Below are 15,574 nucleotides of genomic sequence, written 5' to 3'. Positions count from 1 at the left end.
GATGTGGTTCTCGACCCCATGCTTGGTAGAAGTGGCTGCAAATGTAGGCGTGGTCAGGCTGGGGAATTCTCCAAGAAGCCGCATGAACACGTCGTCATCTGAGAGCGGGCTGGCGAGGCCCTCAAACGTCTCTGCATCACACCTACAAGCAACAGTGCAAAACGTCAAAGCATCCAACAGGCGGCCATTTTTAACATCCACCAGTAGACTGTGGGCACACAAAAAGTCCGCGCCAAGAAGGGGAAAAGAAATGTCCGCAGTGACAAAATCCCAAGTGAATCGGCGCTCCCCAAAACATACATCCACTGTCTTAGTGCCGTAGGTCCGTATAGGTGCATCGTTGGCCGCTGACAGGTGCGGGCCGTGAGTGCCCCCGGCAGCATCTTCAGCCAAGGCAGGCAACACGCTTCTACGGGCGCCGGAGTCACAAAGGAATTTGAGTCTGGAGAGGGTGTCCATGATAAACAGCAGCCGGCACTTTGCGCCCCCACTCACAGCTGCAACTGAGTGGAGGCGTTGCCGTTTTTCGACGCAACAAAGGAGCAAGGGGCATGGCACCTCTTCGCCTTGGTTCTAAAACGTGCGTGAAAATAGCATAAGCCAGGGGCTGATGGGCTATTCACGGCAGCGCGTGCCTTATGAGGTGCAGTTGCGGCCGCTGGGACTGGGAAGGCGCGTGCAGAGGCCAAGACCCCCTCTGGGTTGTAACGCTGGGTGGCCAGGAAAAAACGGTCAACTTCCTCCGCCAGAGCACGTGGCTCGGAGATGGTAGTGTTAGCTAGCGCTGTCTGGACATGAGGAGGCATGTGGCGCAGAAACAGTTCAATAAACAAAAAGTTCGGCTCCTCCGCGCCAAGCAGGTTCAGCATTTTTTCCATTAGTTCAGACGGCTTACTGTCCCCCAGGCCCTGGATGGCGAAGGCGGCGAGCCCGTTCCAGCCGTGACAGCTCGAAGGTCTTAAGGAGGTACGCTTTGACCCCCGCGTACATATCCCGTGCCGGGGGAGAGGTGATAAAACTCACGGCTCTGGCCGCCGTGGAGTTCCCGAGCGCGGACAAGACGTGGTAGTAGCGCGTGGAATTGTCCCTAATTCCCCGAATGGCAAACTGAGCTTCAGCTTGTACAAACCACGTCGCCGCGGCCGACTCCCAAAACTCCGGTAACTTGAGACCAGCGTTTTTTGGAAAGACTTTCAAGACTGGATATCAACAAAGATTGCTCTTCCTGTTTCTTTGACTAAGGATGATATAGTGTTTGGTCTTATTTTGGAAGATAGTGATGTATGTTGAATGATGCTGAACAACTTATTACTTCTGGCTAAATGTTTCATTTATTGCACCAAATGGAGAAAGGTGAAGCCCCTTTTTTTCTCCTGTATTTTTGAAAGATCTAACAGACAATCACGTACAAATCTTTAGAAAATGATGAAAATGAAAAGTACAAAAGCTTTGCTCAGTGCATATTCCGAGTTTAATGTCTTTGCAGACCTCTGACCTGGTAGAAATAAGGATGGAAGTTTTTGTTTTGTTTTTCTCTTTATGTGTGCTCTGTACCTCTATAACAGTATGTTATTAAGTTGCCTATTTGTCGTGTAATTAATATTGTTTGAACTTGCACTACTTTAATCTGATTTATACGTTTATTGTTGATAGTGCAAATTGTTCAATAAAGCATTATAAAAATAAAAATAAACTTTGGATTGGAACAGTACTTGGGCTGCCAGCCTGCCATTGATGACGTCTCACGAAATCACAAGGACATCAGTAAGGTTTTTAACCGATGTATGTTGTACAAACACATTTTGAAACATCGAAATAGTACAAATTCATTGAAAGCTAGTCACATGATATAACTGCAATGAATTCCGGAAATACGGCAACGAGAACCCTACTTGTTACGTCACAAGAACCAGGGTGGGAAAGAAAAAAAAAAAAAAAAGAAAAAAAAAAAAGAAAGTACTTCCGGGTCTTCTCGCTCGGCAGGATTGCAAAAGTTCCGAGGCAAACAACAACCGCGAATCCAAAGAGCACGATTGTGAAGTTATGCTCCTTTTCACAAAAACTAAGGGGATATTTCGTCATATATGGCAGATTCGAAACAGACACCAGAACATGGCGACAACATTGATGACCCTTAGGCTCAATTTCTGGAAGCAGGTATGTGATACAACTCGCTGCCTAGTTACGTATACATTAGCAAAGCTAACGTAACTTAACAACAGCTTAACAACAGCATTATTTTCATCTGCTGTTACGGTTTAACTGGCCCCCGATTCCAAATGTGGCAGTTGGGGCAATGTTAATGTTATTCTTCTGTCACTGTCACTTCACGCCACTACATCGAAATTCAACTGTAAAAGTGCACGCGTTTTAAATACAGTGGTAATTTTGCCGTGACCGGCAACTCTCCACCTAACCTTATTTTGCAGTGAATTGCACAAGGACTGTTCATTTGACTGCCAGCCATTTTCAGAGAGGATCACCTCATGGTGCCAGCTGAATTAGAGTATTTTGACTGATGTTTCAAGGCCCACAGAAAATTTGGTTAGGACTATGCAAACTCAGAGGCAACCAAATGAAAGATTGAAGTCTCATCTTTTATCAGAAAAAAATGTGGTTCTACCTTATTCCGCTTTTCCGTAATCTGCAGCAGAAAATAGGTTGGTTTGAGTGAAATCCCGTATTTTGGACAAGTCTGAGAAAACAAACTTTTTGTGAAAAGATGTATTTTATGCACATTAGTGATTTTGACACTTTTTTTTTTCTTTTGTGACACCACAACACCCGAAGAGTGCTTTCCTTCTATAAAACACGAACGCAACAAATTGAAATGATCATATTGTAATACATGGATGTAGCTGAAAAATTGACAAAGTTACAGCAGTTTGAATGTTGGAAGGTTGAAATCCCTAGTTTTGAGAAAAATGGCTTTAAAGTTTTGGTACTTGCATCTTTCAAATGTCCATAGCAACCAGTACCTTAGGAAAAAGATATGAGCCTGAAATTTTCAGGAACTGTCAAAATATCAATGGAAAGTACATTCCAATAGCAGGCGCGGTCATCGTCCGAGATTTGAACCCTCTAAACGTTTTGGAAGTTTGACCTTCAAGAGATGAAATCAGCCTCAACTTTGAAGATTACATTCAGCTGACAATTTATCTTCTTGGCATCAGCCAAAGTTTGCTTATTTTATTGTGGCTCCTTGTGGTATTTTCTTACTTAAATGAGGTCATATTACCACAGTGGGAAATTTGATTTCATAATTTTGTGTCAATTAAAAGATTATTTGCCATTTGATGATGTGGCCTGTGAAAAGCACTTTTATATATAACTTATCATGATGTGATGTCTCAAATGCGTTTGGTCACATGAAGATAATGAATATATTTTGTTTGTTAGTTTGTTTTGTCCCACCACCCCACCCGGAGTAATACACGAGTGACACTAAACTATTGTATTTACAAGTCAATATAGCCTGTGTGCATTTTGGGGCGGAGTGTCATTGTGACTCTCTTGAAAGGACCATTTTTCATCTTCAAGTTAAATATTTCATAGCTCATTTTTATGTTCATGTTATCTCATTTAAAATAAAAAAGCATAAAGTGAAAATGTTTAGTGATATTTGTGACGTATGCAGGCAGACTGTTTTTAATTTTATTTTGTATTTTTAGGGCCCGAGCAGCGACCGCTGCGAGGTCCCTATTGTTTTTGTAAAAATTATTATTATTATTATTAGGGGTGTTTAAAAAAAATCGATTCGGCGATATATCGCGATACTCCATCGCGCGATTCTCGAATCGATTAAAAAAAAAAATCAATTTTTTTTTTTTTAAGAGCTCAGCATTGTTCATTCGGGAGTCTTACCGATTCAACGTCTTATCATCATTGCCTTTTTTTTTTTTTGTGTGTGTGTGTGTGTGTGTGTGTGTGAATCGATTTTTAAACTTCCATTTTTAATGGAAAAATATTCAACAAAACGTCTGACTTCGGGTTAGGATTCACACCTTGAGCATTAGGGGTGTGAATTGCCTAGTACCTGACGATTCGATTCGTATCACGATTCACAGGTCACGATTCGATTCGATACCGATTAATCCCGATACGAATTTATAAGTCGATTGTTGCGATTTTTTTTCATTCAAATTTAGAAAATACTAATCAGTAAGCTTGTAGAGTGTAAGATTTATATGAAAATGTATTATTTATTTATCTGAAATTTCAGTCTTATAGAGGTTGTAATCTGTTTCATGTTTGAACAGCATTAAAATAAAATATTAAGGCTTAATGTTCCGTTCATATAACATTCTTCCATGCTCAATGTGTGAATCCTAACCCGAAGTCAGACGTTTTGTTGAATATTTTTCCATTAAAAATGGAAGTTTAAAAATCGATTCACACACAAAAAAAAAAAAAAAAAAATCGATTTTTTTTTATTGAATCGATTCGAGAATCGCGCGATATATCGCCGAATCGATTTTTTTTTAACACCCCTATTATTATGTAGTTGTCATAACAACGCGACTCTATAGCGCCCCCTAGCGTAGAAAAATAAAAACCAATCCCGGCCCGTTTGACCTAGAGCTACGAAAATTGGCAGGCACGTGTAGCACCCCGAGACACACAAAAAAGTCAGTGGAAGCCATTTCCTAAAATGTACAGGAAGTGAGCTATGAATTTTTGAATGTCCAATTTTGGCCCATTTTGGCACATTCACTGTGGTCATGCTTTTCCCCCCTCTGCAAACATTTTTCATCCAATTGAGTTCAAACTTGCCATGTATCATGCCATGCTCAAGACCTGAGACAACAACTGGGCAAAATATCTTGACTATTCGAAATACTATATGACGGGGGCGGGGCATCAAAAATTGCCTTTCAAATTTCATTTGTCCAGAAAGACAAAATGCTTAATAACTCCCATGTACAAGCTCCAAAAAATCTCAAACATCTCATGCAACTTAATAGTCACGGCCTGAAAACATCTATATAATAAAATTCAGTTATACATTTAGCGCCACCTAGTGGTGACAATAAATGTCATACTTTACGTTTTTAGCTACTGTGCCGAGCTCGTTGAAGGGATCCAGTTGAAAATTGGTCAGAAAAGCCTTAAGATGTTGATCATGCCCCACACCGAATATTGTAACTTTTCGCTAATGGGCGTGGCCGCAAAATCTGAAGATTTTTCGTTACAATAAAAGTTGCTTTAACTTGACCCAGATGATCCTATCTTCTCAAAATTTCACACATTTGATGAGATTCCAGGCCTTAAGACATCTACGAACTTATATTTCATCTTACTTATAGCGCCACCAAGTGGAAAAAAATTTTCTTACGAATTTTCTTCAACGTTTTTCTCCAAACACATGAAGTGGACCTACCTCATATTTGCTCAGAAGAGGGTTTTGGCCTTCATGATGTTACAACACGAAGTTTGCGAGTTTTCGCGAAACGCTGTGGCCGTGGCAAAGCACTGATTGCCAAGAAAACAACGCCGATTTTGAGGGTATAAACATGCACAGAAACTCATGAAACTTGGCATACACATCTGGCCTGGTAAAATGAGTAATATTTTATAGAGATAGACCGATATGCTTTTTTCAGGGCCGATACCGATTCCGATTATCGGTAGTCAAGGAGGCAGATAACCGATATTTGAAGCCGATATTCATTTGCAGTAAAAGTTAAAATGTTGGCACCAAATTTTTGAATAATGCAAACCCTAACCCTTCTTTACAATGGATTCTCACACTGCACTTTTCATTTTACATCCTTCTATCTGCAATAAGACGTTGGTGGCGGGGGGAGTTAAATGTGGGGGCCAATGTGACATTACCTTTTATAGCATTTGGGATACTTGTAGTTTTATTCTATAAATGTTATATTTTTATATTTTGAAGTAATAGGAGGAACCCTGTCATTCAAAATGTGCATCAGCTGTGGCATTACTTATTACTACAGCAAAAAAAAAAAAAAAAAAATCCATGAGAAAAACTATTCATCCCTGAACACCATACAGTTCTTGTAGACCTTATTAGAATTATTGTTATTGTTACCATATAGACAGTTTTGATAAGCTGAGGATCTTAAATCGAGAACAGCAATATCATGCTACTCCTCTCTACAAGAGAACTGTCAAAAGACACTTCATCATGTAGTTTAGTGCCACTTAGGATGCCCCAATCAACGCAGAAAAAGGTAGAGTAAAATAACTTGGTTATAATAATAGTAAGAATAACTTGGTTAAACAGACATTGTTGCGGTGGACCGCTGCCACTTTCTGCTGTTTAATGTGTTTTACACTTATAGACACGTGTGTGTATATGGGCCCACTATTCTCTCACTACTGTACTGTACTGTACTGTATCACTTAATGGCACAGATGTACTTGTCTAAATAATAACTGGGCTGCAACATTGCTAATTCACATTAACAAGCACTGTCTTAGCTGTCCACATGAATAGTTACTAACACACGAGAAAGTTATACAACACACCAAACATGAGCTCATTATTCAAAGTATGAGGCACGTAACGAAATTACATCACTGAACATTAATTGCAGCCGACTACGGCCGTAGATGTTACATATTAGTGGCATCCATTGAGAGCATAATGTCCCAACTCACAGCAGACATGACGTGAAAAGAGAGACAAAACAAGCAAATAAGCACACTATACTTTAGTGCACTTCTCTACTAATGCCAAACATACGGAAGAGAACACGTTCGTGTAGTTAAACGGTGTTTGAGACACTTAATTAGTTACGGAGCGGACTTTAACGAGGTGCACAACGAGCTGTCAATCAAATCGACGTCGAAGCTTAAGGCACACAATGGCAAACCAGTGCGACAAATAAACACAATATAAAGTAACTAAACGCTATTTAGTGTCACTGTGGCATCTCACTGCATAATAACCGCTATGCAACAAGTAGTGGACGTGACCACAGAATGCAATGTGTGCGTCACGAGAGGTAAATATAATGACATTACTCTACTCTTAACATGGAACTAGACAATATAATAATGACAACTGTTAATATTTGGAACCTTTCTAACAAACATTATTTACTTAATTAAGTGAAAATGTGTGTGATTCCCTCCCCGAGTAGTTCAAGTAGCGAATTAGCTACTGGGTGTTAGCCTACATGCTAAGCTGAACACACCACTGTTAGTTAGCGGGGATTCAATGCAAGGCAATGCAGCTCCATTCATATAGTGCATTTAATACACAACATAATTCAAGGTGTTTAGCTTATCATGGTGAAACGATCGGCGGAGTCTCTTCTCTTTTAACTTACCTTCGAAGCATGTGTCTGTCGCGTTGTGTCCGTGGGTGCGTGTGTGACCGGCTACTGTGATACAGGCATACACTACTGATTGGTTCTGGCTCTTGCACGGCTAACCAATCAAATGCTGCTATGGGCGTTACATTGCTGGAGTTGGACTCCATAACAGACAGAGACGCTCTGGGCTGCATTCGAAGCGAAAAGACGGAGTTTTAAATGGATCGCTCATATCGGCCGTCAGATTAATAAAACAGACCGATACCGATATGTACCAATATGTCAAATATCGGCCCCGATTATCGGCCCGACCGATTATCGGTCTATCTCTAATATTTTATCATGTATTGTGCTATTTTTACAAAAATGACTCAATAGCGCCCCCTAGGAATTCTTATCTAAGCAGCCCCACTTGTACGTTTAAGCAAGATCTTTGGAGATTTTTAGGTGTATGAGGGAGCCCAAGACCTACAAAAAAGTCTCTTGGACCCATGTGCTAAAATGAACAGGAAGCTAGCTACGAATTTTTGAATGTCCCATTTTTTTAGGATTTTAGCACATTCACAGGGAGCATACTTTTGCCCACTTCGCCTACACGTTTCATCCGACTGACTTCAGACTTGACCTGGGCCATGTCAAGACCTGAGCCAACGACAGGGGAAAAAATCTTGACTTTTCGAAATACTATATGATGAGGACGGGGCATCAAAATTTGTGTTTCGCAATGAAAAATGATATGCTTAATAACTCCCCGGTACATGCTCCAAAAAATCCCAAACTTGACATGTATGTTTATAGTCAAGGCCTGAAGCTATCTCTATGACAACACTCAGTTATATATGCAGCACCACCTAGCTCTTGAGGCATGAACAAAAAATACCCCACTTACGATATTTCTACAAAAAATGTAAACTCATTCTAAGTGTGCTAACTAAGTCATTTATGAATATTCTTTTACTTTCCACCACTCAAATTGTTCACTGGCATCAGACCTAACCAAACATACATATTTTTGTTATTTAGTTTTATGTATTTTTGATAGCCTCTATGGACATTAAAAGCAATATCGTGAATGAAGGATATGCTTAATAGCTCCCAGCTACATGCTCCAAAAAATTCCATACTTGAAATGTATATTTATAGTCAAGGCCTGAAGGTATCTCTATGACAAAATTCAGTTATAAATACAGCGCCACCTCGTCCTTGAGGCATAAAAAAAAAAATGCCTCACTTACGGTATTTTTACAAAAATTGTAAACTCATTGTAAGTGTGATAACTAAGTCATTTTTGAATATTCTTTTACTTTCCACCACTCAATATGTTCACTGGCATCAGACCGATCCAAACATATGTACTTTTTTTATTTAGTTTCTTTTTTTTTTATCGCCTCTATGGACAATAAAAGCAACATTGAGCGATGATGTGTGTATATATACTTTTACGAAAAATACCAACTCATTGCCTAAAAATAAAAATAAAAAAGACGCTGATTTTTGCAGATCTTAACAATCACCAAAACCCATTGCCACACTCATCACACCTGGCAAAAAACAAATACAACTAGAGCTGCAAGCAGCTATTAAGGGCCCTCGCAGCCCGGGCCACGTTGGGGTACTTGCACGTTGGGGTACTTGCACGTTGGGGTAATGGCACATTAGGAGCAAAATTTCTTTGAACATGGCATGATAAACCTTTACATGTGATTTTTTTTTTGCCAGGTGTGATGTGTGTCAAGCTCAGTGTTTTGGTGATTGTTAAGATCTGCAAAAATCAGCGTCCTTTTTTATTTTTAGGGAATGAGTTGACCCGACTGTTTTTTTTTTTTTTTTTTGCAAAAGTATATATACCCATCATCGCTCGTACTTGCACAATGTTGCTTTTATTGTCCATAGAGGCGATCAAAAAATAATGAAACTGAATAAAAAGAGTACATATGCTTGGATCGGTCTGATACCAGTGAACATCTTGAGTAGTGGAAAGTAAAAGAATATTCATAAATGACTTAGTTATAACACTTACGAGTTCACAAATTTTGTTCAAAATACCGTAAGTGTTTTTTTTTTTTTATTTTTTTTTATTTTTTTTATTTTTTTTATATGCCTCAAGGACTAGGTGGCGCAGTATTTATAACAGAATTTTGTCATAGAGATACCTTCAGGCCTTGACTATAAATATACATGTCAAGTTTGGGATTTTTTGAAGCATGTACCGGGGAGTTATTCAGCATATCCTTCATTCACGATACTGCTTTTAACGTCCACAGAGGCTATCAAAAATAAATAAAAATAAATAAAAAATACGTATGTTTGGATAGGTCTGATGCCAGTTAACATTTTGAGTGGTGGAAAGTAAAAGAATATTCATAAATGACTGAGTTATCACACTGAGAAGGAGTTTACAATTTTTGTAAAAATCCCGTAAGTGGGGTATTTTTTTTTTCATGCCTCAAGGGCTAGGTGGCGCTGCATATATAACTGAATGTTGTCATAGAGATAGCTTCAGGCCTTGACTATAAACATACATGTCAAGTTTGGGATTTTTTGGAGCATGTTGCGGGGAGTTATTAAGCATATCCTTTTTCAGTGCGAAACACAAATTTTGATGCCCCTCCCTCATCATATAGTATTTCGAAAAGTCAAGATTTTTCCCCCTGTCGTTGGCTCAGGTCTTGACATGGTCCAGGTCAAGTCTTAACTCAGTCGGATGAAACGTGTAGGAGAAGTGGGCAAAAGTCTGCCCCCTCTAAATGTGCAAAAATCGTCAAAAATGGGACATTCAAAAATTCGTAGCTCACTTCCTGTTCATTTTAGCATATGGGTCCAAGAGAGTTTTTTTTGTAGGTCTTGGGCTCCCTCATACACCTAAAAACATTCGTCGTTCTTGCTTAAACGTACAACCGGGGCTGCTTCGTTAAAAAATTCTAGGGGGCGCTATTGAGTCATTTTTGTAAAAATAGCACAATCAACAATAAAATATTGCTCATTTTACCAGGCCAGATGTGTGTGCCAAGTTTCATGAGTTTCTGTGCAGGTTTAGACCCTCAAAACTGGCGTTGTTTTCTTGGCGCACAGCGCTTAGCCACGCCCACAGCAATTCGCGAAAACTCAAAAACTTCGTGTTGTGACATCATGAAGGCCGAAACCCTCATCTGAGCAAATATGAGGTAGGTCCAGTTAACGTGTTTGGAGAAAAACGTAGAAGAAAATTCGTAAGAAAAAAAATTGCTACTAGGTGGCGCTATCAGTTAGATGAAATATAAGTTCGTAGATGTCTTTAGGGCTGAACTCTCATCAAATGTGTGAAATTTTACAATATTCGGTGTGGGGCATGATCAACATCTTAAGGCTTGTCTGTCCAATTTTCAACTGGATCCCTTCAACGAGCTCAGCACAGTAGCTAAAAACGTAAAGTATGACATTTATTGTTACCACGAGGTGGCGCTATATGTATAACTGAATTTTATCATATAGATGTTTTCAGGCCGTGACTATTACGTTGTATGAGAAGTTTGAGATTTTTTGGAGCTTGAACATGGGAGTTATTAAGCATTTGTTCTTTCTGGACAAATGAAATTTTCAAGGCAATATTTGATGCCCCGCCCCCGTCATATAGTATTTCAAAAAGTCAAGGTTTTTTGCCCAGTTGTTGTCTCAGGTCTTGAGATGATAAATGCCAATTTTGAAGTCAACTGAATGAAAAATGTTTGCAAAGCGGGAAAAAGCATGACCACAGTGAATGTGCCAAAATAGGCCAAAATTGGACATTAAAAAATTCATAGCTCATTTCCTGTACATTTTAGCTACATGGTAACAATAGACTTTTTTTTTTTTTTTTTTTTTTTTTTTTGTGCGTCTCGGGGTGCTACACGTGCCTGCCAATTTTCGTTGCTCTAGCTCAAACGTGTCGGGATTGGTTTTTGTTTTTCTACGCTAGGGGGCACTATAGAGTCGCGTTGTTATGACGACTTCATAATATCAAATTTTTCGCCGGGCCTGAGTGTGCAAAGTTCGGGGAGTTTTCGTGAATGTTTAGGTACCCAAAATCGCGATCGTTTGCGGAGAATAAAGAAGAAGAAGAAGAAGAAGAACTCGAGCTGCGAGCAGCTTTTAAAGGGCCCTCGCAGCCCGGGCCACGTTGGGGTTCTTGCACGTTGGGGTACTTGCACGTTGGGGTACTGTTTCATAGGAAACCGTCTAATTGTAAATATTTTTGACATGTTTTGTGTTTGCAAAGTTTCATGGAAGGCCAAAAATGATGCACAATTAAAAAAAAAATCAAAATGGATTGACACATGGCTATAGAACACTTTTTGGAGGTATTAGGCTGATAGGTATGCCTCCCATTATTCACACATCTAGCTGAACCATATAATCGGATATACTTCATAAAAATATCTAGACGGCGCTATTGAGACATTTATTACAAATTGCACAACAAATTATAAAATATTCATGTTCGTAAGAGATCTGATCTGTGTGCAAAATTTTGTGAGTTTTTGCCCATGTTTAGACTCAAAAAAATTCTTTGCAAACAATGCATCACTACAGCAGACTTTTTTTGTACATCGTGGGCTGTTACATATGTCTACAAATTTTCGTAGCTCTAGCTGCTTCGTACAACTGGAAATGCTTCATTAAGAAATAATTTTTTCCTTTGCAAACTGTGCATGCCATGGCAACAGCGTGCGACGAAATAAAAAGCTTTCAATAAATTTTCATCTTCAACATCTTAAGATGAATCACACCAAGTTTGGAGATGATCAGATAAACTCTGTAGGAGTAGTTCGTTAAAATAAGACCCCTATGAAATTGCCCAAAAAATGGCAACACGTTCCAAAGTAAATCAAAATGGTGGACTTTCTGTTAGGTTTAACATATGGTTCAAAAAGAGTTTTTTGTACCTCGAGGGCTGTTACATAGGTCTTCAAATTTTTGTAACTCTAGGTGAATCGTACAGCCGGGAATGCTTCAATAAGTAAGAATTTTGAAATGCAAAATTTGATGCCCTGACTCTGGCTGACTTCCTGTTCGGTTTAGCAAATGGCACCAAAAGACTTTTTTGTAGGTAGTCTGTTACATATGTGTACTAATTTTTGTAGCTGTTGATTAAACGTACAACCGGCAATGCTTCGTTAAGTAAGAAATTTGAAACTGTAAATTTGATGCCCCGCCACCGTCATATAGTACGTCAAAAACTTTAGATTTTTTACCATGATGTTGTCCCAGGTGTTGAGATGGTACAGCCCAAGTTTGAAGTCAATCGGGTTAACCGTGTAGGATTAGGGGGCAAAAGTATGACCCCTGTAAATGTGCCAAAATGGGCCAAAATTGGACATTCAAATACTCATTCCTCACTTCCTGTCTATTTTAGGGTACACTTATCAAATAGGTTTTTGTTCATCTGGATGTGCAACAGGTGCCACACAATTGTCATATCCGTAGGACAATCGTAGCGGGACAGGGATCCGTTTAACCTATCTAGGTGGCGCTAGAGAGCCATTTTTCTGTTATCATGTATGGCGACTTTAAAATATCAAATTTTTCGCCAGGCCTGACGTGTGTGTAAAGTTTGGTGAGTTTTCGATTACATTTAGTGTCTCAAAAATGTGATTGTTTGCGGAAAAGAATAATAACAAAGAAAAAGAATAATAATAACTAGAGCTGCGAGCAGCTATAAAGGGCCCTCGCAGCCCGGGCAACGTTGGGGTACTTGCACGTTGGGGTACTTGCACATTAGGGTACTGGCACATTGGAAGCAGAATTTCTTTGAAAATGGCATGATAAAAATGTGGATTTTTTTTTTTTTTCCAGGTGTGATGAGTGTGTCAAGCTCAATGGGTGTGGTGATTGTTAAGATCTGCAAAAATCAGCGTCTTTTTTTATTTTTAGGCGATGAGTTGCCCTGATTGGTATTTTTCGTAAAAGTATATATACACACATCATTGCTCGTACTCATTGCACAATGTTGCTTTTATTGTCCATAGAGGCGATCAAAGAAAATGAAACTAAATTAAAAAAGTACATATGTTTGGATCGGTCTGATGCCAGTGAACACATTGAGTGGTGGAAAGTAAAAGAATATTCATAAATGACTTAGTTATCACACTTACAATGAGTTTACAATTTTTGCAAAAATACCGTAAGTGAGGCATTTTTTTTTTTTTTTTTATGCCTTAAGGACTAGGTGGCGCTGTATTTATAACTGAATTTTGTCATAGAGATACCTTCAGGCCTTGACTATAAATATACATTTCAAGTATGGGATTTTTTGGAGCATGTACCTGGGAGTTATTAAGCATAGCCTTCATTCACGATATTGCTTTTAATGTCCATAGAGGCTATCAAAAATACATAAAACTAAATAACAAAAATATGTATGTTTGGTTAGGTCTGATGCCAGTGAACATTTTGAGTGGTGGAAAGTAAAAGAATATTCATAAATGACTTCGTGATCACACTGAGAATGAGTTTACAATTTTTGTAAAAATACCGTAAGTGGGGTATTTTTTTTTCATGCCTCAAGTGCTAGGTGGCGCTGCATATATAACTGAATGTTGTCATAGAGATAGCTTCAGGCCTTGACTATAAACATACATGTCAAGTTTGGGATTTTTTGGAGCATGTACCGGAGAGTTATTAAGCATATAATTTTTCATTGCGAAACACAAATTTTGATGCCCCGCCCTCATCATATAGTATTTAGAAAAGTCTTAACTCAGTCGGATGAACCGTGTAGGAGAAGTGGGCAAAAGTCTGCCCCCTGTGAATGTGCAAAAATCGTCAAAAATGGGACATTCAAAAATTCGTAGCTCACTTCCTTTTCATTTTAGCATATGGGTACAAGAGACTTTTTTTGTAGGTCTTGGGCTCCCTCATACACCTAAAAATTTTCGTAGATCTTGCTTAAACGTACAACCGGGGCTGCTTCATTAAAATTTTCTAGGGGGCGCTATTGAGTCATTTCTGTAAAAATAGCACAATCCAGGATAAAATATCGCTCATTTTGCCAGGCCAGATGTGTGTGCCAAGTTTCATGCGTTTCTGTGCCGGTTTAGGCCCTCAAAATCGGTGTTGTTTTCTTGGCGAACAGCGCTTAGCCACGCCCACAGCGATTCGCGAAAACTCACAAACTTCGTGTTGTGACATCATGAAGACCGAAACCCTCATCTGAGCAAATATGAGGTAGGTGCAGTTAATGTGGTTGGAGAAAAACATTTAAGAAAAATCGTAAGAAAAAAAATTGCCAGACGGTGGCGCTAACAGTAAGATGAAATATAAGTTCGTAGATGTCTTAAGGGCTGGACTCTCATCAAATGTGTGAAATTTTGAGAAGATAGGATTACCTGGATCAAGTAAAAGCAGCTTTTATTGCCCCGAAAAATTACCAGACTTTGCGGGACCGTAGAGGCCACGCCCTTTCGCGAAAAGTTACAATATTCGGTGTGGGGCATGATCAACATCTTAAGGCTTGTCTGACCAATTTTCAACTGGATCCCTTCAAAGAGCTTGGCACAGTAGCTAAAAACGTAAAGTATGACATTTATTGTCACCACTAGGTGGCGCTATATATATAAAAGAATTGTATCATATAGATGTTTTCAGGCCGTGACTATTAAGTTGCATGAGAAGTTTGAGATTTTTTGGAGCTTTTACATGGGAGTTATTCAGCATTTTGTCTTTCTGGACAAATGAAATTTTAAAGGCAATATTTGATACCCCGCCCCCATCATATAGTATTTCAAAAAGTCAAGATATTTTGCCCAGTTGTTGTCTCAGGTCTTGAGATGATACATGGCAAGTTTGAAGTCAACTGGCTGAAAAATATTTGCAAAGGGGGAAAAAGTATGACCACAGTGAATGGGCCAAAATTGGACATTCAAAAATTCATAGCTCACTTCCTGTACATTTTAGGAAATGGCTTCCAATGACTTTTTTTGTGCGTCTCGGGGTGCTACGTGCCTGCCAAATTTCGTAGCTCTAGCTCAAACGGGCCGGGTTTGGTTTTTATTTTTCTACGCTAGGTGACGCTATAGAGTCGCGTTGTTATGACAACTCCATAATATCAAATTTTTCACCGGGCACGAAGAGACTGCAAAGTTTGGTGAGTTTTCGTAAATGTTTAGGCCCTCAAAAATGAGATCGTTTACGGAGAAGAAGAAGAAGAAGAATTCTTACAAAAACAACATTCTCCACAAATAAACGTGGTCTCCGGGTGGGACGCCAACCCGCGCCGCCAGCTGAGGACAAGCAATGTCTCGCCAGTGCCCATTTACACTCCTTTAAACAAC

General features: G+C 39.3%; 1 protein-coding gene across 1 annotated transcript in view; it reads left to right on the top strand.

Moving 5' to 3' along the window:
- The first annotated feature begins 1,968 nt into the window (after positions 1-1,968).
- fxn (frataxin) overlaps positions 1,969-15,574 on the top strand; it is a 192,967-nt gene continuing 179,361 nt past the window's right edge. Inside the window, exon 1 of the mRNA XM_077521238.1 lies at positions 1,969-2,157. Coding sequence (XP_077377364.1) covers positions 2,044-2,157 — 114 coding nt within the window. The 5' untranslated portion in view covers positions 1,969-2,043. The remainder of the gene's footprint in view (positions 2,158-15,574) is intronic.

The sequence above is a fragment of the Festucalex cinctus genome, chromosome 5, assembly GCF_051991245.1.
Source record: "Festucalex cinctus isolate MCC-2025b chromosome 5, RoL_Fcin_1.0, whole genome shotgun sequence".
Taxonomy (NCBI): Eukaryota; Metazoa; Chordata; class Actinopteri; order Syngnathiformes; family Syngnathidae; genus Festucalex; species Festucalex cinctus.
Note: the sequence above shows the minus strand (reverse complement) of the source record. Positions and strands in the feature narration are given on the sequence as shown.